At 43.9% G+C, this 22,368-nt stretch overlaps 2 protein-coding genes across 7 annotated transcripts in view; one reads left to right on the plus strand and one right to left on the minus strand.

Annotated features, from left to right (window-relative positions):
• Positions 1-22,368, minus strand: part of rexo4 (REX4 homolog, 3'-5' exonuclease) — a 133,441-nt gene that overhangs the window by 29,494 nt on the left and 81,579 nt on the right. The window contains exon 1 of one of the 5 annotated variants that reach the window (XM_072566053.1): positions 12,090-12,143. The exons of the other annotated variants lie outside the window; for them this stretch is intronic. The gene's annotated coding sequence lies outside the window, so the exon portion shown is untranslated. Of the gene's footprint in view, positions 1-12,089; positions 12,144-22,368 lie in introns of those variants that run through there. 5 annotated transcript variants of the gene reach the window in all.
• adamts13 (ADAM metallopeptidase with thrombospondin type 1 motif, 13) overlaps positions 3,306-22,368 on the plus strand; it is a 67,221-nt gene continuing 48,158 nt past the window's right edge. For both annotated transcript variants that reach the window (XM_072566047.1, XM_072566048.1), the window contains exons 1-10: positions 3,306-3,477; positions 3,705-3,762; positions 7,737-8,011; positions 12,288-12,429; positions 13,246-13,385; positions 13,817-13,900; positions 17,011-17,135; positions 19,859-20,005; positions 20,864-20,998; positions 21,613-21,763. In XM_072566047.1, coding sequence (XP_072422148.1) covers positions 3,358-3,477; positions 3,705-3,762; positions 7,737-8,011; positions 12,288-12,429; positions 13,246-13,385; positions 13,817-13,900; positions 17,011-17,135; positions 19,859-20,005; positions 20,864-20,998; positions 21,613-21,763 — 1,377 coding nt within the window. In that variant the 5' untranslated portion in view covers positions 3,306-3,357. The remainder of the gene's footprint in view (positions 3,478-3,704; positions 3,763-7,736; positions 8,012-12,287; positions 12,430-13,245; positions 13,386-13,816; positions 13,901-17,010; positions 17,136-19,858; positions 20,006-20,863; positions 20,999-21,612; positions 21,764-22,368) is intronic.

The following is a 22,368-nucleotide window of genomic DNA, read 5'->3' on the forward strand; positions in this document are numbered from 1 at the left end:
AAGGGGATTTGAGAAAACCCAGAGTATGGTGGGTTCTGAAATGCGCTGCCTGAGTGGGTAGATGACATGGGAAACATCACAACTGTTCAAAAGTACATGGATGAGCGCTTACAGTAATAGAGATGTACAGCAGAGAAACAGGCCCTTTGGTGCAACTCATCCATGCCGATCAGCTATCTTAAATTATCTATTCCATTTGTCAGCATTTGGCCCATATCCCTCCAAAACCCTTCCTATTCATTATACCCATCCAGACACTTTTTAAATGTTGTAACTGTATCAGACTCCACCACTTCCTCTGGCGGCTCGTTTCAACAACACACCATCCTATGTGTGAAAAAGTTGCCCATTAGGTCCTTTTGAAATCCCTCCCCTCTCACCTTAAACCTATGCCCTCTAGTTTTGGATTCCCCTACCCTGGAGAAAAGACCTTTGCTATTCACCCTATCCATGCCTCTCATGATTTTATAAACTTCTATAAGGTCACCCCTCAGGGAAATTAGCCTCAACCTATTCAGCTGAAGGGTCATGACATTCAAGGCTGTGGATGTGGTGTGGGAAAGTGGGGCTATAGGTAGTTTATTTGTGGTGGTACATACATCTTCTGGACTGTGATTCAATGACTTATGTAACTTAAGTTTTACTCCTTTTAAATGCCCCCTCTCTCCACACACTCACACACAGAAAAACAAATATATTAAGAGCAGAATGTAAAAAAGTCAGAGGAGCACAATTACATAAGAACTAGGAGCAGGAGTGGGCAATTCAGCCCCTCACGCCTGCTCCACTATTTGGTATGATCTTGGCTGATCTCATCTCAACCTCCCTGCCTGATCTACATAACCCTTTAATCCATTCCTGATTGATAATCTGTCTATCTCCTCCTTAAATTTACTCAGCGTCCTGTTGCCCACCACACTCTGGGGCAGTGAATTTCACAGTTTCCCACTTCATCAGAAGGATAGTTCTCTAACCACTGCCAACTCAATGTCATATTTGGCACCTTCCTGAAAAATAATCACCTCACAAAATTAAATTCTTCCTCACCTCTGTTTTAAATCTATAGTCCCTTGTCCGAAAACCAGGATCACCTTAATTCGAGGTATATAAGATGTATCATCAGTTCAAATTAACAAGACTAGATGAGTTGGCTCCAGAATACTTTCCCTTTCCTGATGATGCCACAATGTTATCTGAATAGTGATGTTCAGTCTTTAGTTCACTGATTGCTTGGTTTTTTTTTCTGAGAGTTTTAGTATTCTTCCATTCAGTTCTGATTGTAGATTTTCCCGATTGTTTCAACATGGGGCTGGAGAGGCAATTTCTTTCACAGCAAGGAAACAATGAGAGGGAGATAGATTAATATAATGCAAGCTTTTGGAGTTTCTGTCCAATGGTCCATCCTGTGCAGTTGTTGCAATGTTCCTTGCATGGTGATTGGTGTCGGCATTTCAATTGCAGCATGACCTCTGGTTCTGGAAGACGCTGCCAAACAGAGCGCTGGAGCACATGCAACTGGTAAGAAAATTAAAGGGAATGTTGCTTCTGTCTTCTTCTGTTCAACTGCAGCCAGTCAAATGGAAAAGTTTATTACTGTGTTGAGCTCTTCTGAACCCCCAACAATTGGTGACAGTTGAAAGACTGATGCAGAGACAGTCTAGGCAGAATTTCCCTCAACACACATAGGTGGTGCTGATTTGCCTTGACTTCTCTCTTACTGTTCTAATAAGGCAACGTTATATAAACAACTCACAACGTGTTCCAGTGACTGGGTTTTAAAACTGCATACATAAGAACATAAGAAATAGCAGGAGTGGGCAAACTGGCCCTTTATTCCTGATGAAGGGCTTTTGCCCGAAACGTTGATTTCGCTGCTCGTTGGATGCTGCCTGAACTGCTGTGCTCTTCCAGCACCACTAATCCAGTAAACTGGCCCTTCAAGCCTGCTCCACCAGTCAATAGGATCATGGCTGTTCAAAATCGATCTTTGCCTTAACAAAATTCAATGCAGTAGCCTCAGCTGCTTCACTGGGCAGGAACTCCCACAGGTTCATAACCCTTTGGGTGAAGAAGTTCCTTCTTCACTCAGCCTTAAGTCTGCTCCCCCTTACTTTGAGGCTATGCCTTCGAGATCCACTTTCACCTGTCAGTGGAAAGAACCTCCCTGCTTCTATCTTATCGATTCCCTTCATAATTTTATATGTTTCTATCACATCCACACTCATTCTTCTAAATTCCAATGAGTATCGCCCCAGTTTACTCAGTCTCTGCTCATAAACCAACCTTCTCAACTCTGGAATCAACTCAGTGAACCTCCTCTGCACCCCTTCCAGTGCCAGGACATCTTTTCTCAGGTAAGGAGACCAAAACTGTGCACAGTACTCCAGGTGTGGCCTCACCAACACCCTATACAGCTGCAACATGACCTCCCTATTTTTAAACTCCATCCCTCTAGCAATGAAGGACAATATTCCATTTGCTTTCTTAATTACCTGTTGTACCTGCAAACCAACGTTTTGTGATTCATGCACAGGGACACCCAGGTCCCTCTGCACAGCAGCATGCTGCAATTTTTCACCACTTAAGTAATAGTCAATTTTGCCGTTACTCATACTAAAATGGATGACCTCACATTTACCAACATTGTACTCCATCTGCAAGACCCTTGCCTGCTCACTTAACCGATCTGTATCCCTCTGCAGACTTTACTGTCTTCTGCGCACTTTGCTCTACCACTCATCTTAGTGTCATCTCTGAACATTGACACCACACATGGTCCCCAACTCTTAAATATCTCTGTCAATTGTAAACAATTGCAGTTCCAACACTGATCTCTGAGACACACCACTGATTACCAATTTGTCCCTACTCTTTGCTAACTTCTATCCATGCTAATAAACATCATAAAAGGTTTCCTTGATTTAAAACAATATCTTTTCCCAGTTTTAGTCCACAATCCAAAAAAAATGTGGTCTTTACACTCCTTGAAAGAGCTAAGCTATTCAATTTTCTTCCTCTTTTTTCACTCTCCTTAGTCCTGCAGAACATTCCTCCCTCAATTATTTACTCAATTGTAATGGTTATATTGTAGGTTTGAATATTTTATATATTATCATATTTTCTCCAAATTCTGTGGTTATCCTCTGTGTATATTTGTGTGTGTGTGAGAGAGATAGTGAAAATCCAGCCATGTCCAGCAGAACTGACTGCTGCTTGTGCGAATCATTATTTGTGGAGTTGTGTCATGGCCAATGGACAACGTGCCAGAAATGTGGTTATGCAATCAAAACTGCTGCAGGGTTGAGGCTTGGTGAGTGACATTCCAAGCAGAAGAACGAAGCCCTTGCTTTTCTGACAATGTCATTCTCCTGCCATGCCTCATCCAGACTGCCTGAGGACAACACAATGACGAGTCTCTCACTGTGCCTTGTGTTTCTGAGTCTTCAGCTCTGGTCCGTTGGATTTACCCTGAAGCAGGTAAATGTGTTGTTACACTAACAAAATGCAATCTCCACCTATTAATATTGTTTGACAGAGTTGATGTTACTGACAATGGTGGAGTTGGGGGTGCTGTTGGTGGGGAGGGATCATATTAATTTTTGTTTGTTGAATACTCTCCATATGTTAGTTGAAAATTATGATGTCGTTTAATGTGAACACTGTATTTGTTTCTTATCTAACTATGCTCATCCATTCTCCCTTAGAATGTTCCAGAATTTGTTGATGATGAGTCTTATTTGGGTGATCTCTCAAGGATTGGAGGTATGATTCTCCTCACTCACTCTTTCTTCATCCCCTTAGCGGACCCCTTCGTGTTTACATGTTAAACTGGTTAATATTACACTAAAGCAGGATTGCTTCATTGCTGTAAATGAGGAGCTCTGCTCATTTATTAAAGGGACAGGCCTGTTCAGTAAAGCAAAAAAGTTGAGGTAATGAAGGAGAGAAAGCCTCAGGATTCTTCCTGCAGGAGTCTAAAGAGTGAATATTTGACTATAAAGGAAGCACTGCTGACTGAATATCCTTGGGAGACCGGGGTGGGGGTGGGGAAACTGGGCAGGATGTGTGTCTGCTTGTTTTCTTTTCCCTGCTGCCTCATCTGGACTCTGATACCAATTGTGTCCTTTGGTTGTAATAGGTTGTGCTGTACTGTTCTATGTTCTATAGATCTTGGAATTGGGATGGTATACAGTAGGAGTGTCTGGGAAAGGGTTTGGCATTGGGGTGGTGCACAGTAGGAGTGTCTGGGAAGGGGTTTGGCATTGGGGTGGTGCACAGTAGGAGTGTCTGGGAAAGGGTTTGGCATTGGGGTGGTGCACAGTAGGAGTGTATGGGAAGGGGTTTGGCATTGGGGTGGTGCACAGTAGGAGTGTCTGGGAAGGGGTTTGGCATTGGGGTGGTGCACAGTAGGAGTGTCTGGGAAAGGGTTTGGCATTGGGGTGGTGCACAGTAGGAGTGTATGGGAAGGGGTTTGGCATTGGGGTGGTGCACAGTAGGAGTGTATGGGAAGGGGTTTGGCATTGGGGTGGTGCACAGTAGGAGTGTATGGGAAGGGGTTTGGCATTGGGGTGGTGCACAGTAGGAGTGTATGGGAAGGGGTTTGGCATTGGGGTGGTGCACAGTAGGAGTGTATGGGAAGGGGTTTGGCATTGGGGTGGTGCACAGTAGGAGTGTATGGGAAGGGGTTTGGCATTGGGGTGGTGCACAGTAGGAGTGTATGGGAAGGGGTTTGGCATTGGGGTGGTGCACAGTAGGAGTGTATGGGAAGGGGTTTGGCATTGGGGTGGTGCACAGTAGGAGTGTCTGGGAAGGGGTTTGGCATTGGGGTGGTGCACAGTAGGAGTGTATGGGAAGGGGTTTGGCATTGGGGTGGTGCACAGTAGGAGTGTATGGGAAGGGGTTTGGCATTGGGGTGGTGCACAGTAGGAGTGTCTGGGAAGGGGTTTGGCATTGGGGTGGTGCACAGTAGGAGTGTATGGGAAGGGGTTTGGCATTGGGGTGGTGCACAGTAGGAGTGTCTGGGAAGGGGTTTGGCATTGGGGTGGTGCACAGTAGGAGTGTATGGGAAGGGGTTTGGCATTGGGGTGGTGCACAGTAGGAGTGTATGGGAAGGGGTTTGGCATTGGGGTGGTGCACAGTAGGAGTGTATGGGAAGGGGTTTGGCATTGGGGTGGTGCACAGTAGGAGTGTATGGGAAGGGGTTTGGCATTGGGGTGGTGCACAGTAGGAGTGTATGGGAAGGGGTTTGGCATTGGGGTGGTGCACAGTAGGAGTGTATGGGAAGGGGTTTGGCATTGGGGTGGTGCACAGTAGGAGTGTATGGGAAGGGGTTTGGCATTGGGGTGGTGCACAGTAGGAGTGTATGGGAAGGGGTTTGGCATTGGGGTGGTGCACAGTAGGAGTGTATGGGAAGGGGTTTGGCATTGGGGTGGTGGAGAGTGAGAGTTTATCTGAAGGGGTTTGAAAATAAATACTTTATTGCAGAGTGTGTATGTCTGGGTTTGGGGTGGGTTAGGATCCAACTAATGGTAATACTGGACAAGTCCGACCCCAAAGTCAAACCTGGCTTGATAGATCATAAGTGTAACTTTACCAAACTGTTCACTGTGGTGGTCAGTTACTGAACATACTTATAAGATACTGCTAATATATTTTGATAAAAGTACAACAAAGTTTATTATGCAAGATAGAGAAATACTGCAAATTATTTTACACTACACAAGAACTAGTTGAAAGGGTCTTATTGCAAATGTCAGAAATGACAATTGAATCCTTTCACCCTCAACACCCTTGAAGATACTCTATTTAAACCTGAGTGAAGGATCACCCTGTAACTTTGAATTTCCTTGTTCATTTGTCTTGAACAAGTTTATTTTCTGCCCATTTCTGCATTTGATCAATGCTATTTCTCTTGTATCTTCATGAGACCCTTGAACAAACTGCCTACAGTTGTAAAAAAAACTTTCATTTTTCAGACTGTGGACTGAAAAACAAGAAAAGAATGTAGAACATGATATTACAGTTTTAAAATAATTTTCTGGAACCTGTTGTGAGTTATATCTATAACATTGTCTTATACAATCATTGAGGAGGATGCTAGACACCTTGTCTCTGTATGAGTAAGTGAATGAGTGTGTGAGTGTGTGTAAGAGAGAGAGGGAGAGAGAGAGAGAGAATGCATGAGTAAGTGTATATGTGTGTGTATATAAAGAGCTACCTGATGAAGGAGCAGAGCTCTGAAAGCTAGTGCTTCCAAATAGACCTGTTGGACTATAACCTGGTGTTGTGTGATTTTTAACTGTATAAAGAGAGAGTGAGTGTGTGTGTCTGTGTGCATGTGTGTCTGTGTGTGTGCATGTCTGTGCGTGTTTGTATTTATGTATTCAGGACAGTTTTATGCAGAGACTGTCCTTTGATTTTTTTGGTTGTGTGGATTGAAGAGAGTTCAGCATAGTAACAATCATTTGATTAGTTCCTCAGCAAGTGGCTCCAGCCTTGTATTAGACAGTAGAGGGAGAAACATCCATCCTGTGAAGGAGAAAGCATCCCAATTGTGCTCTCCCACTCCTGTGTGGAGAAGTAACAGAAAATCTCCGAGCAGATATTCTCACTCATTATTTCCCCTTGTTGCAAATCCCCTTGTTGGAAAGAAAAGGGGAAGAAACACTATCAGAGACACTGATTCTCAAGCAGTGAATGAAACACAGAATTGATATATCCACAGCTTCACCTCATTAGCAAAGAACTGGAAGAAGTAACAAAAAAGCTGAAAGAAAACATCATCTTCTGTGATCCGGATCATCTGTGCTTCACTGACCTTCTTCTTTCTTTCCCATGTGTTATCCTTGTATCTTGTTTTGTCTTGTTTTGTGCATCTGTTTGTGTGTATGGGAATTTTAAAATGGGGTTGCAATAAGTTAACAATTCATCTTTTTTTCTCGCCATTGGATAAAACAATTGCTTAAAATAAATATTTCTTTTCTTGTGAATGAGAAACCTGGTAGGGCAAACTCGGCAGCTAAGTAAATTGTGCAGTTCAGTGGTTTGATCAAATCTTCATATCTGACTTGACTCTGCGAATGGTGTGATTTGACAGTGGAATACCCCAGTGAGACATGAATGGCTCACTTATTTCTTAACACAGGCTCCTTAAACTCCTCTTCCACAGTGGTCTGTTTCTGGAGATTTTCTGTTACTGACATTAAACCACACAAGACTTCTTTTTAGCCTTGACTGTTTCAGAGGCTACTAAGCTGCATTGATGCTGCTACAGGTCTTTTCTGTTCTGATAGAAACCTACACACTCCTTAACCTTCTGGATGGTTCTGTCCAATTCGAAATGACTTGGTTCTGTCTCTGTTTCCCTGTCCCACAGAGCATCTTGTTGCCAGTCAACAGCCCAATTTTCTTTCTTTACTATCTGTGTTTCTAAGCAGTGATCTATTCACCTCAAGGGTTTGAAAAGTCTTACTCATTAAAATGAAGGTAAGCAAATTTCCAGGCCAGCCACTATCACTCACAGAAGTCAAAAATGAAATTCAAATTATGTCTGCCCCTTCTTAACACACATATATAGAAATGCAAACCAAACTTAAAGCTTTACATGATTCCATCCATTTAGAGTCCAGTTTCCAAACATCAATAGATCATGAACCTTGATTATGGAAGCTTTTGGAATCTGATGCATAGTGAGAGCTGCTACACTATACAATCACATATCACATTTTGAATTACAGAGTCAGCCCCAGCAATTATCCAGTGTCAGTGCCAGGGTCTGATCCAGAGGCAATCCTGTGAGGAGGAGGTGTGTACCGTGAAGACCTTGGGGGAAATGTACCAGCTGCGATTCTCCACCAAGAATAGATTTGCTTCTGACTTTTCTCTGGTCCATCATGTCTTCAACTCCTCATACAGCACTATTAAACGATTACCGGACAATTGTGTTCAAAATGGGGAGTTAATGTGGCCCCCAGGGGTTCGGGCACTGACTACCTACTGCAGCCATCACCTGGTAAGCACATTACTAGTTACAGGATAAAACTGCTGTGTTTTTGTTTGTATGTCCAAGCATTATTAATATACAAAGGTCTAATCTCCAGTTAGTTTTCTGCTGTTGAGTAAACTGTAAAAGCTTAAGACATAGGAGCAGAAGAAGGCCATTCAGCCCATCATGTCTAATCCACCATTCAATTAGATCACAGTTGATCTGATAATCCTCAACTCTACTGCCTTTTCCCCATAACCGTTCATTCCCTGAGTAATAAATCTATATCAGCTTTGAGTGTGCGCAATGATCTAGTCTTGACAACCCCTTTGCGACAAAGAATTTCATAGATTTATAACCCTCTGTCAGAAGAAATTCCTCCTCATCTCTGTCTTAAGAGGGTGATCCTTACTCTGAGATTATGCCTCTTGTCCTAAACTCTTCCTACACCTACCCGTCATTCTCCACATGCATTTTCAATGTTGCCATAAAGTTGCCTCTCATTCTTTGAAACTTCAATGGTTCCACACCCATGCTACACAGCCTGTCCTTATAAGAACACGCCTCCCTTTCCTGCGTCAACCTAATCAACCTTGTCTGGACTGCCTCCAATGGCAGTATATTTTTCCATTGATAAAGGGCCTAAAACTGTTCCCAATATTCCACCTGCGATCTAACTAGTGTCTTACACGGTTTTAGCAAAACCTCTCTACCTTATACGCCATTCCCTTTGAAATAAATTTTCAGCAATCCATTCGCCTTCCCTATTATGGACTGAACTCGGATGCTAGCTTTTTATGATTTCTGCACAAGGACTCCCAAATCCCTCTATGCTGCAGCTTTCTGCAGTCTTTCTCCACTTAAATAATATTCAGCTCCTCTATTCCTCCTGTCGAAGTCAGTTATGGTCACTGTTTCCTCAGAGATCTCTTACTCTGAAAGAACTTATTAATGAAGGAACAAAGAACAAACAAAATTTACAGCCCAGAAACAGGCCTTTCAGCCCTCCAAGCTGAGCCAATCCAAATCTACTGTCTAAACCTATTGCCCAATTCCTAAGCATCTGTATCCCTCTGCTCCCCAGCTACTGGTGCATCTATCCAGACTCACCTTAAATGAATCTACCGTGCCTGCCTCTACCACCTCTGCTGGCAACGCTTTCCAGGCACCTACCACCCTCTGCATAAAGTACTTGCCGTGTGTATCTCCCTTAAGTTTTTCACCTCTCATCTTTCACCTCTTGTTATTGAATCCTTCACCCTGGGAAAAAGTTATCTCTAACTACCCTGTCTATACCCTTCATGATTTTGTAGACCTCAATCAGGTCCCCCCCAGTCTCCTTTTTTCTAATGAAAACAATCCTAACTTACTCAACCTCTCCTCAGAGCTAGCACCTTCCATACCAGGCAATATCCTCATAAACCTTCTCTGCATCCTCTCCAAAGTGTCCACATTCTTTTGGTAATGTAGCAACCAGAACTGTACCCAGTATTCTAAATGCTTTGTACAATTTTAACATGACCTGCCAGCTCTTATACTCAATATCCTGTCCAATGAAGGAAGCATATCATATACTTTCTTGACCACTCTATCCAGCTGTGCAGCAACCTTCAGGGTACAATAGACCTGAACTCCCAGATCTCTCAGCTCATCAACTTTTCCCAAGGCTCTTCTGTTTACAGTATAATTTGTTCTAGAATTAGAATTCCCAAAATGCATCACCTCACATTTGCCTGGATTGAACTCCATCTGCCATTTCTCCACCCAACTCTCCAGTCAATCTATATTCTCCTGTATTCTTTGACAGTTCCCTATGCTTTAGCTACTCCACAAATCTTTGTGTGATCTGCAAACTTGCTGATCATACCAACAGTGTCCTCTTCCAGATCATTTATGTATATTGCAAACAACAGTGGCCCCAATACTGACCCCTGTGGAACACCACTGGGCACCTTTCTCCATTTTGAGAAACCCCCTCTCTGTCTCCTGTTGCTCAACCAGTTCTTTATCCACCTAGCTAGAACATCCTGCACACCATGTGACTTCATTTTCTCCATTAGTCTACAATGGGGAACCTTATCAAACGCCTTACTAAAGTCCATGTATATGACACCTACAGCCCTTCCTTCATCTATCAACTTGGTCACTTCCTCAAAGAACTCTATTAAATTGGTAAGGCACAATCCCCCCTGCACAAAACCATGTTGCTTATCACTGATAAACCCAGTTTTTTCCACATATAATAAATTTTATCCCTCAGTACGTTAGCAGATACCAAACAGCCTGATCCCTGGTTGGAGGCATAACATATTGTTCTAGGAAACAGTTGAATACACTTTATGAATACTTGCTCATGGTCAACTCTACAAATTTGATTTTCCCAATCTGCATGAAGGTTAAAGTCACCCGTGATGGATGTACACTTTTGTTACATGCCCTCGTCATCTTCTGATTTATTGTCTGTCCCAGTGTATAGCTACTGTTAGGGGCCTGTAGACGACACATATCAGTGTTTCCTTCCCCTTGTTATTTCTTACTTCCACCATATGGATTCTATCTTTCAATCCCAAAATGTTCTTGCTACTGCACTGATTCTATCCCAAATAGTGCTGCCCACCATCCTTTTTCTCTGTCCATCCTTTCGAAAAGTCACATATCCTTGAATATTCAGTTCACAGCTTTGTTTTCCTTGTAACCATGTCTCTGGAATTGCTATAATTCCCCTTTATTTTTTATTTGTGTCTTTAATGCAATTATTTTATTTCAACATTTTATTCTTCCAGTGTTTTAAACCCCAGTGACACTGGGCTACCAGAGCAGTACTGAAAGAGTACTATACTGTCAGTGTATCAGTGTTGAGGGAGTGGCACACTGTTGGAGTCTCTTTTAGATGAGAGTTTAAACCAGATCTCTGTCTACCCTCTCGAGTGATGTAAAAGATTGCCTGTTGGTATTTTGAAGAACATAGAACTGTACAGCACAGGAAAGGGCCCTTCGGCCCATAATGTTGTGCCGAACATGACACCAAATTAAACCAATCCCTTCTGCCTGCCAACGGTCAATGTCCCTCCATTCCTTTCATTTTTATGGGCTATCTAAAAGTCTCATAAATAGCTCTGCCTCCACCACTACTCCTGGCAACATGTTCCAGACTCCTAATACTTGCTTGCCCCTCACATTTCCTTCAAACTTTCCCCCTCTCACCTTAAATGCATGTCCCCTAGTTTTACACATTTCAACTCTGGGAAAAAGATTCTGACCATTAACCCTATCTATGCAGCTCATGATTCTATAAACATCAATCTAGTCTCTCCTCAGCTTCCATTGCCTCAGAGAAAACAACCTTAGTTTTTCTAGCCTCTCCTTATAGCTCATACCCACTACTCCAAGTAGCATCCTGATAAAACTCTTCTGCACCCTGTCCAAAGCTTCCACATCCTTCCTGTAATATGGCGACCGGAATTGAACATAATACTCTAAGTAAGGTCTAGCCAAAGTCTCATAAAGCAACAACATGACGTCCTGACTCTTGTACTCAATTCCCTGACCAATAAAGGCAAGCATGTCAAATGCTTTACCACCCTATCTACTTAAAAATGTGTTGCTGAAAAAGCGCTGCAGGTCAGGCAGCATCAAAGGAGCAGGAGAATCGACGTTTCGGGCATAAGCCCTTCTTCAGGAATGAGGAGGGTGTGCCAAGCAGGCTAAGATAAAAGGTAGGGAGGAGGGACTTGGGGGAGGGGCGTTAGGAATGCGATAGGTGGAAGGAAGTGTAGGTGAGGGTGATAGGCCGGAGTGGGGGTGGGTGAAGAGAGGTCAGGAAGAAGATTGCAGGTTATGAAGGTGGTACTGAGACAAGGTGGGGGGAGGGGAAATTAGGAAACTGGAGAAATCTGCATTCATCCCCTGTGGCTGGAGGGTTGCTAGGCGGAAGATGAGGCGCTCTTCCTCCAGGCGTCGTGTTGCCGTGGTCTACTTGCGTGGCCACTTTGAGGGAGCTATGGATTTGAACCCCAAGATTCCTGTGTCCATCAAAACTGTTCAGGGTCCTATTATTGCTTTTCCTTAACATTTGATCTCCCAAAATGCAGCACCTCTTACTTACCTGGATTAAAATCTGGAGGACAGTTCTTTCCAATGCTCTGGGCTGATGATTATCCCTCAATCAACACCATTCTATAAAAAGACATGGCATTTATGCAATAGTTATCAAACCATACATGATAATCTCTTTAAAAACTGAATCAATGTAATTTAATTACAACGCTGACATTCCATGAATTTTACCCTTCCAACCCTGTAGCATGCTCTGGTATTTACAAAGGACAAGAAGATATCCATTCACGCGAAGAATCTGAAACTGGCTGGAGAAAGGGATGATATTGCATCATTCGTTACATTCCATTATCTACACTCAAATACCACCAGAACTGCTGCTGATGACAGTAAGATGATGAAACATTAAACTACTGGTCAGAATTATTGCAAAACTACCAGCTTCATTCAATTGGTGGCTATCCATCATATAATCTAGGCTCACTGTGTAATGCTGAAGGAGTGCCGCACGATCAAAAGGTCAATGCTGAGGGAGTGCTGCACTGTTGGAGGGAGGGTCAGTGCTGAGGGAGTGCCGCACTGTCAGAGGGTCAGTGCTGAGGGAGTGCCCTGCACTGTCGGATGGAGGGTCAGTGCTGAGGGAGTGCCACACTGTTAGAGGGTCAGTGCTGAGGGAGTGCCGCACTGTCAGAGGGTCAGTGCTGAGGGAGTGCCCTGCACTGTCAGAGGGAGGGTCAGTGCTGAGGGAATGCCACACTGTTAGAGGGTCAGTGCTGAGGGAGTGCCGCACTGTCAGAGGGTCAGTGCTGAGGGAGTGCCACACTGTTAGAGGGTCAGTGCTGAGGGAGTGCCACACTGTCAGAGGATCAGTGCTGAGTGCCGCACTGTTGGAGGTTCAGTATTTAAGGAGCAGCTATATTATCAGAGAGAGAATAGAAGGAAGTGCAGCATTTTAAGTGTTGTCACGTTGCTGATTATGTTAACAGCGTCCTGGGCTCTTAATCGATGCTCAAAATCCCATGAAAGCATTTTGAAGAAGTGCAGGAAGTTCCCCCAGAGTCATGGAGGAGCATCACACATAGACAAGCACATGCACTTACACAGACAAGCACATGCACTTAACATGTGCACACACAGAAATGTGCATACGTGTACGCATACACACACTCCAATTGCTGGTCCTCTGTTCTGCTTTGATGTTGCAGGTCGATCCAGGCCCTCTCTGATAACAAGACGCTCCGTGAGGGATACAAAACATCTGGAACTGTTGGTTGTGGTGATGCATGATGTGTACAACTTTCACAAACAGGACACAGAGAGATATATTCTCACCAACCTGAACATTGTGAGTATCTTCATGGCCCCTCAATATAGGCTGACAGCCCAGGGCTAGGGTGGGGGAGCAGGAGATGGTGGACTTGCACTTCACATACCAAAGCAACTCTTCTGTCTTGTGCCTACGATAAATAGACCTGGGTCTTTCGAAATCCAACAGTTTGTGGAGGTTTGTCCCTTTCTGCTTGACCCTCTAACTCTGTAGTTTTTACTTTGGGGACTGAATGCCATGCAGCTGTCCAGCTGAGTGGGCAGTGCACTTGGACATTCTGCTTCTGAGGTTTGGCGGGAGGGAGGGGGGGGCTTCTCACAGTGGAGACACTGCCCACCTGGAGGTGTGTACAAGCTGGGAAACAGCTCCATTTTCCCTCCCTGATCGGCCTTGTCCTTCTGATGGTTTTCACTCCTCACTGGTCTTTTGTGTGCTTCTGCTTTGCACAGGCTGCTGAGCTCCTGCGAGACGCTTCCCTGGGTGCCCAACTACGTGTCCACCTCACAAAGATGGTCATCCTGACTCAACCTAAGGTATGAGCCCTGTTCCACCCAGCTTCTAATCAGCTCAGCCAGAAACTGCCTGCATTTATGTGATACCTCTAACATACTAACAGTGTCCCAAGTCACTTCACAAGAGAAATTATCAACTAACATTATATATCAAGACAGATGCAAGAACAGCTGCCCAAAATCCTTGGTTAAATTTATAAGGGATTTCTTAAAAGAATAAAAAAGAGCAGGGGAGGTTTAGGCAGGGAATTCCAAAGATTGGGATCCAGGCAGCTGAAAGAATGGTTGCCAGTGATGAAGCGATGAACTGGGGATGCTGAAGGGACCAGAATTGGAGGAACACAGAGATCTCAGAGGATTGTGAGACTGGAAGAGGTTACAGAGATTGGGAGTGCTGAGATCACAGATGGATTTTAAACATGGATGAGATCAGGGAAGCTCCTTTCCCTGAACTTCTCTGATGATGGTTTGGTCAAATGTAGTGTGCAATGTTTGAAGAGGCAAGAAATCCTTTGAACTTCAGGTAACATAACTGCCCCTACATGGGTATGATGGTATGGTGCTTATAGGAATGGATCAGTTTCCCAGAGGTCTGAGGGAAATCTGTTCAAATCATCAGAGCAAGTGTAGACCATTCAGCCCTTTCAGCTTGCTCCTCTCTCCATGATGATGTTATGCAAGAGTGCCCTAACATCCATCCCCACACTCTCCCCATATTCCTTGCTGATATTAGTCTCCAGAAATTTATTGGTCTCTGTCTTGAACCTGCTCGATGACTGAGCTTCAAAGAGAATTTCAAAGATTCGTACCCTCTATATGAGTAAATTCCTCCTCATCTCAGATTCAAATGGCCTGTTCCTTATCCTGAGATTATGTCCCTTGATTTTGGACTCCTTCTAGCAGAAAGACCTTGTCTAGATCCAGCCTGTAAGAATGTTCCCAATTCAATCAGGTCATCGTTTCAAACTTTAGAGAATACAGACCCTGTTTCCTCAATCTCTCCTCCATAAGACAATCACACCATCCCAGGGATTATCCTGGTGGACATTGTTGCACTCACTCTCTGGTAAGTATATCCTTCCTTAGAAAGGAAACCAAAACTGTACACTGTACTCCAGATAAGTTCTCAACAAAGTCTACACAATGACCACAGGTCATTCCAATTTCATTTAATTCTGTTATTATAATGGTGGGATCACTAAACGTGATGGAGAAAAGATCAACACTTCACCTTTGCTGTCTCAGACTTATCCTCAGAATCTCTTGGTAGGACAAGGCCACCAACTCAGACATATCCTAATTCAATGAGCATATATGTCTTGCTAGGGCAATGATATCTACATTGGCTTTGATGTGGAGATTCCGGTGTTGGACTGGGGTGGACAACAAGTTTATTTAAAATCTCAAGCCTTTGGTGCGCTGCTCCTTTGTCAAGCGACGTCTGACGTCTGACACTTCACCTGACGAAGGACTATTTGCATGCCAAGCAGTATAAGCATCAAATGATAGACAGAGCTAAGTGATCCCACAATGAAAGGATCCAATCTAAGCTCTACAGACCAGGCATATCCAGTTGTGAATGGACAATTAAATAACTCACTGGAGGAGGAGGAGGGTCCACAAATATTCCCATCCTCAATGATGAAAGAGCCCAGCACATCTGTGCAAAAATAAGGCTAATGCTTTCGCAGCAATCTTCAGCTAGAAATGCCAAATGGATGATCCACCTCAGCCTCCTGCAGTGGCCCCAGCATCACTACTCTTTAGCCAATTTGATTCACTCCACCTGAACAGTTGGAGGCACTGGATACTGCAAAGGTTGTGGGCTTTGACAGCATTCTGGGAATTGTACTGAAGACTTGTGCTCCAAACCTTATTGCACTCCTATGCCAAGCTGTTCCAGTACAGGATGTAGGTTTGGTCGCTGAGCTGGAAGGTTCATTTTCATTCCAGCTCAGCAAGCAAATCTACATCCACAATCTCAACCTGAGCTACCACTTAAAACTCACTGTTCCAGTGCAGTTACAACACTGGCATCTACTTCACAATGTGGAAAATTGCCCAAGTATGTCCTGTACACAAAAAGCAGGATCAATCCAAATACTACCCCATCAGTGTACTCTCGATCATCAGTAAAGTGATGAAAAGTGTCATCAACAGTGCTATTAAGCAGCACCCTCTCAGCAATATCCTGCTCAGTGACAGCCAGTTTGAATTTCTGTCAGGGCCACTCAGCTCCTGACGTCATTACAGCCTTGGTTCAAACATGGACAAAAGAGCTGAATTCCAGAGGGGAGGGGAGGGGAGGGGAGGGGTGGGGAGGGGTGGGGAGGGGTGGGGAGGGGAGGGGAGGGGAGGGGAGGGGAGGGGTGGGGAGGGGTGGGGAGGGGTGGGGAGGGGAGGGGTGGGGAAGGGTGGGGAGGGGTGGGGAGGGGAGGGGAGGGGAGGGGAGGGGTGGGGAGGGATGGGGAGGGGAGGGGAGGGGAGGGGAGGGGTGGGGAGGGGAGGGGAGGGGAGGGGTGGGGAGGGGTGGGGAGGGGTGGGGAGGGGAGGGGTGGGGAGGGGTGGGGAGGGGTGGGGAGGGGAGGGGAGGGGAGGGGAGGGGTGGGGAGGGATGGGGAGGGGAGGGGAGGGGAGGGGAGGGGAGGGGTGGGGAGGGATGGGGAGGGGAGGGGAGGGGAGGGGAGGGGTGGGGAGGGGAGGGGAGGGGAGGGGAGGGGAGGGGTGGGGAGGGGAGGGGAGGGGTGGGGAGGGGAGGGGTGGGGAGGGGTGGGGAGGGGAGGGGAGGGGAGGGGAGGGGAGGGGAGGGGAGGGGAGGGGAGGGGAGGGGAGGGGTGGGGAGGGGAGGGGAGGGGAGGGGAGAGTGACAGCCCTTCATGTCAAGGCTGCATTCGATTGAATGTGGCATCAAGGAGCCACTAACATCCACATCCATCAGTGAATTTTTAAAATGGAACTCAGGACAAACCTCACCATGAAATCTCTCTCTCTCTATCCATAACATTCCCTGTTGTTCAGAGTAAAAGGTTAAACTAGAGAGTGGTATAGAGAGTCTTGAGACGCATGTGGGATATTCTAACAAGGAAAGCCTGAAAAGTCTACTCATAGCCAACAATGTCTCCTCTTCACAGCTGGGACTGGAGATTACTAGAAATCTCACCTCATCGCTCATTGACCTGTGCAGATGGAGCCGTAAAATTAACCCAGAGAACGACTCCGAACCAATCCACGCTGACCTGGTCCTCTACGTTACCAGGTACTGAACAATGTTGGTGTTTTGATTACTGCTTTATCTAACACTTTAGGAGTGTGACCTTAAGTTACTACATCCTGTTTTCATAATAGTTTGAGGCGGTTTTATTTTGTATAGGTATCGGAGTCATTTTTAACTTGTCAAAATCAGCATTAACTCCAAGGTAACAGCATCTGAATCAGTGTCAGTAAACACACTGCCCAGTGTCCAGGCTAATCCCAGGGAAGCGTATGCTGATAACTGCACCATTCTGTTCCACAAAATGCCAAAGGTCCCAGTCGGATAATGACTGGGTCATGATCAGTTTGCCTGACTGACTGCTATTTAGGACAAAAAGCAATTCACCACAAGAACCACCACAGCATTAACAGAAAACAATTAATGATAACATTGTTGTAACATATAAACTTTAACAAAAAGCAGAGAAAAGAAGGGATTTCGAATCTACTACTATGTAATTTAATTAAATGCCTTCAAAACCTCCAAATGCAGGCAAGCTCATTCATGTTAGGCCAAAGAAAAGACAAATGATTTTACAAAGGTACTCTAGATGGGAAAATAATATAGACAATTTTAAACATCAAGCATCTAGATTTCAAAGGTGGGTTCATTTGTGTCACAAGGCCGTATTGAGTTTTGACTTAATGATACAAGTGATGATCATTCTTCAGGTTGGTACATGATCGGGTGGACCTAGGTCTTTTCTTGTTTGATTTCTTTCTTTTGAGCTTTCTTGGTAGAGAGGGAGAAAGAGAACAAGAGAAAGGGAACAAACATGGAGAGTGCTGGAGAAACTCAGCAGGTCTGGTAGCATCTTGAAGAGAGAAACAGGGTTAATATTTCAAATCCACTATGTCTCTTCTTTAGAATGAGAGGAAGAAGGGATGTTTTCTATTTGGACCTTTGGAATATTTCTCTTTGTTGCCCTGGCACTTACAGCTTTTAAGATTGCAGTTCAACTAATCGGAAGGTGGTTATTAGGCAGAATTTTCTTCACTTTCAAGGGCCACTCAGTCTCGAATCTTCCCCTTCACAGTTTCAAACAGCCACATTGTATTGGACAGCTCATAATACTCAGCACTTGGTTTTTAGATTGTAAAACTCTCCCAGAACTTCAGTAATAGTGCAGTCAGACATTCATTTCAGTTTATAGTCCCCAACAAAGTAAAAGGTGATCACTTGCATGCCTTAAAGAAATGGGAGACATTTTAAATGCATGTCATCATCAGCTAAACATAGCACTGAGACAAAACAAGAAAATTATATTTATTCCACTCAACTCATTCCTTATGTAGGATTTAAACAATTTCTTGTGACTTGCTTCCCAAATAAAGTAATTGAGTTATACAGCACGGTAACAGACCCTTTGGTCCAACTGGTTTGCGCTGACCAGATATGCTAATTTGACCTAGTCCCATTTGCTAGCATTTGGCCCATATTCCTCTAAACCCTTCTTATTCATATACCTATCTAGATGCCTTTTAAATGCTGTAATTGTATCAGCCTCCACCACTTCCTCTGGCAGTTCATTCCATACACACACCACTCTCTGCATGAAAAAGTTAGCTCTCTGGTCCTTTTCAAATTTTTCCTCACTCAGTATGCTGTCTAGCTTTGGATTCACCCACCTTAGGAAAAAGACCTTGACTATTCGCCCTATGAATATGATAATATTCCTCCTGTTTTTATAAATCACTGTAAGGTCACCCCTCAGTCTCTGGTGCTCCAGGGAAAACAGCCCCAGCTTAATCAGCTTCTCCCTATAAGTCAAACTCTTCAGACCCAGCAGCATCTTTTTTGCACCTTCTCAAGTTTAACAACATCTTTCCTGTATGAGGGTGACCAAAATTGTACACAGTTTTCTAAATTGGCCTCACTAATGTCCTGTCCAGCCTCAGCATGACATTCTAACTCTTCTACTCAATATTCTGACCAGTGAAGGCAAGTGTACCAAACACCTTCTTCAACACCCTGTTTATCAATGACTCCACTTTCAAGGAACTATGCACCTACACTCCTAGGTCTCTTTGATCACCAAGACTTCCTATAGCCCAACCACTAAATGTATAAATCCTATTTCATATAATCACAATATTGACCGTGCATCAGCTATTATTCTATCTTTTCAGGAAAGTGATTAACTTTTACATTGAGTGGTTGAATCAATAAATTACATCAGAATAATATTGCATTTTCAGTTTTAAATTTCTCTACAAAAGCCAGCAGATTAGAGTCAGTATTAGTGTTTCTTTGAAATCATTATGGACATAGACTTCAAAATGTTGAAAAGCCGATAACAATCCCGAATAAATAATATACTTTTTTTGATATTGGTTTAATTTCTTAGAAAAGTGCCCCGCAGACTTCTCTACTCCCAATTTATTAACTCACAGTAAGACTATACATACCCCAAAGTCACTAACAGTGGGGTTGGATAACGTAACAGGAGGATTGAGGTATGGCTGGGTTGTGGGTTTGGTTGGAGTTAGGATTGTGTTGTAATTTGGTTTAGAGTTGGGGTAAAATTGGTTGGGTTTGGATTTGTTTTGTTGGCTTTGAGTGCAACTTGTGTTGACTGAAGGTTGGAACTGAGTTTGGATTGGGTTTGGTTCGGAGTTGTAATTCAGTTGACAGTGGATTGGAGTTTGGGCTTGAAGGTGAGGTTTGGGGCTTGGATGGTTATTTTGACACATGCTCAAGTTCATATTTTCTACGTCTGTTTGAAGGTTTGACCTGGAATCTGGCAGTGGGAACAAAATGGTTCGTGGTGTGACTCAGCTGGGTGGATTGTGCAGCAGGTCATGGAGCTGTGTGATAACTGAGGACACAGGGTTCAATCTTGGCATCACCATGGCTCACGAGATTGGTCACAGGTGAGCTCCACAGGCACAAACTCAGCACACCAAGCCCGGTGGAGCAAATGACTATTTCAATTCAATGAGGCACAAGGGAATTTAAAGGTCACAGATTTTATGAGAAAGAGACCATGAGGTTAGAGTAGTGGGATACAGGGATGGAAAGATTAGGAGAGCAAATGGAATTTGAGAGTTAGTAAGGCGAGTGGGATATAGACAAGAGAGAGAGAGAGACCATGCAAAATAGAGCGTTAGGAGGGCATTAGAAACACCAGGTAGGAGAGAGTGAGGTGTAGAGACACTGGGGATGAGAATGAGAGACAGACACAATGGGAGAGAGAGTATGAGAGAGACACACACTGGGAGAAAGAGTGAGAGATAGATAAATGCGTGGGGAGTGGTAAGAGAATGGGAGATAGGGACACTGGAAGAGAGAGAGTGGGAAATAGAGACACTGTGGGGAGAAATGACAATGTTAAGATAGAAACATGTTAGGGCCAATGAGTTTGTAAGTAGAGGCTGAAGCTATGGAGAAAGTCAGGTTCTTTGAAAAAGAGGATTCCATCTACAGTGAGAGCCTGTAGCTGGAGCGAGAACTTAATCAAGAGATCTCTCAGTTCCCATAGAGACTATCACTCATGGGACCACACTATTGTGAGGAAAGTGGTTTGACGGTTTCAGGGTGATTATCCTAACTAGGTCACTGACCAAAACTCAGAGACTAGAAACTGGAATTTTCTTCTGTCTCAGGTGCTGTCTGACCTGTTGAGTCTTTGCAGAATTTTACAGATCTCAGTCATTTTATGTTTGGGATGAGATCAGATAACTGCAGTCTCTACCTCAGTGATGCAAGGTTTCTTCATATATTTTTGGTAGTTTCGGCATCAGTCATGATGGGACTGGAAACAACTGCATTAACAAAACACACATCATGTCTGCAGAGGGTGGCTATAACAGCATTGACCTGACCTGGTCCAAGTGCAGCCGGGAGCAGTTTGTAAAGTTCCTCAGGTAAAGCTCTCCTCGCACCATAACCCAGCTCTGCCTTTTCTCCACTACATGTTGTACCACTGCTAGTTAGTTCCGCAACATACCAAATCTGTGTCAGTTACGTCTACAAACTTGGAAATATTACAATTAGCCCACATATCTAAGTCATCAATATAGATTGTTAAAAGCTGAAGATCCAGATTACTCATCCTTGTGCTACCCATTGGGCACATCCCACTGTCCTGAGATGAGATGTTAAACTGGGGCCCCAAATACCCTCTCAGGTGGATGTTAAAAAATGCCATGGCATCATTTGAATAAATGCAGATGAGTTCATTCTCAGTCTCTCGATCAATATTTATTCCTCAACAAAAATAGTAAAGAAAAAATACTTAGCTGGTCATTCCTGTTTGTGGGAGCTTGCTGTGCATGCATTGGCCTCTGTGTTTCCCGCATTAGAACAGTGATGCACTCCAAAAATAGATCAAATTGGATGTCAAGCATATTGAGCCCTATGGCTCTGGAAATTGCTTTATAAATGCTAATTATTTGAGTGCTACACCTTTAGCGCTATCAATTGTTAAATTGATTTCCAGTTAATATTAACACTTGTTTTCTTGTGTTTGTTCTGACAGCACCAGCCAAGCAACTTGTTTGAATGATCTACCAGCGTCAGAGTCTGATCTTCCTGGTCAGAAACCAGGCTTGTTCTATGGGGTAGATGACCAGTGCAAGATAGCCTTTGGAGCCAAGGCATCTGCCTGCACTTTCAGCAGACATGACATTGTAGGTGGCAGTCGGAACTGATCAATGCCTCACACTCTGCTTTAGGCTATATCTGAAATCCTGTGGAATTGAATCACAAAGCACAGAAGGAGTCATAGAGATGTACAGCATGGAAACAGACCCTTCAGTCATTGTGTCTGAGCTGGCTCTTTGGAAGACCTATCCAATTACCTGAGTTACCAATGTAAAAGTTGCATTTTTAAGCCCAAGTTGTTGACAGAATTACTTTCCAGGGTTGTTTATCCATGTCCATTCTTGGGTAATGCCCATAATTACATGGTTTGGTGGTTGCTGACCATGGTCCTGAATCCAGCATTGTACAGCTACCTCAGATTATATATTTCTAATGGTTAAAATGAGAAAAGTGCAATTGTGAAAATGACTCATTAGACTGTTCCCACCAACTTTGCTTCCAAAACTAGCATGAGATTTAAGAAAAACTAAAATTTGCAGCCCAATGTTGAGTAGATTTTTATCTGAGATCAACTGTTACTGCGGTGTATATGATAGTCGCACTAACCCAATTATTCATCATACACCTGTAAATGTCGGCTTTTCAAATATTTATTAAATCCCCTTTTTTTGATTTTTCAGGTTGTGCATTC

Source organism: Chiloscyllium punctatum, chromosome 49 (assembly GCF_047496795.1).
Source record: "Chiloscyllium punctatum isolate Juve2018m chromosome 49, sChiPun1.3, whole genome shotgun sequence".
In the NCBI taxonomy this organism is placed as follows: Eukaryota; Metazoa; Chordata; class Chondrichthyes; order Orectolobiformes; family Hemiscylliidae; genus Chiloscyllium; species Chiloscyllium punctatum.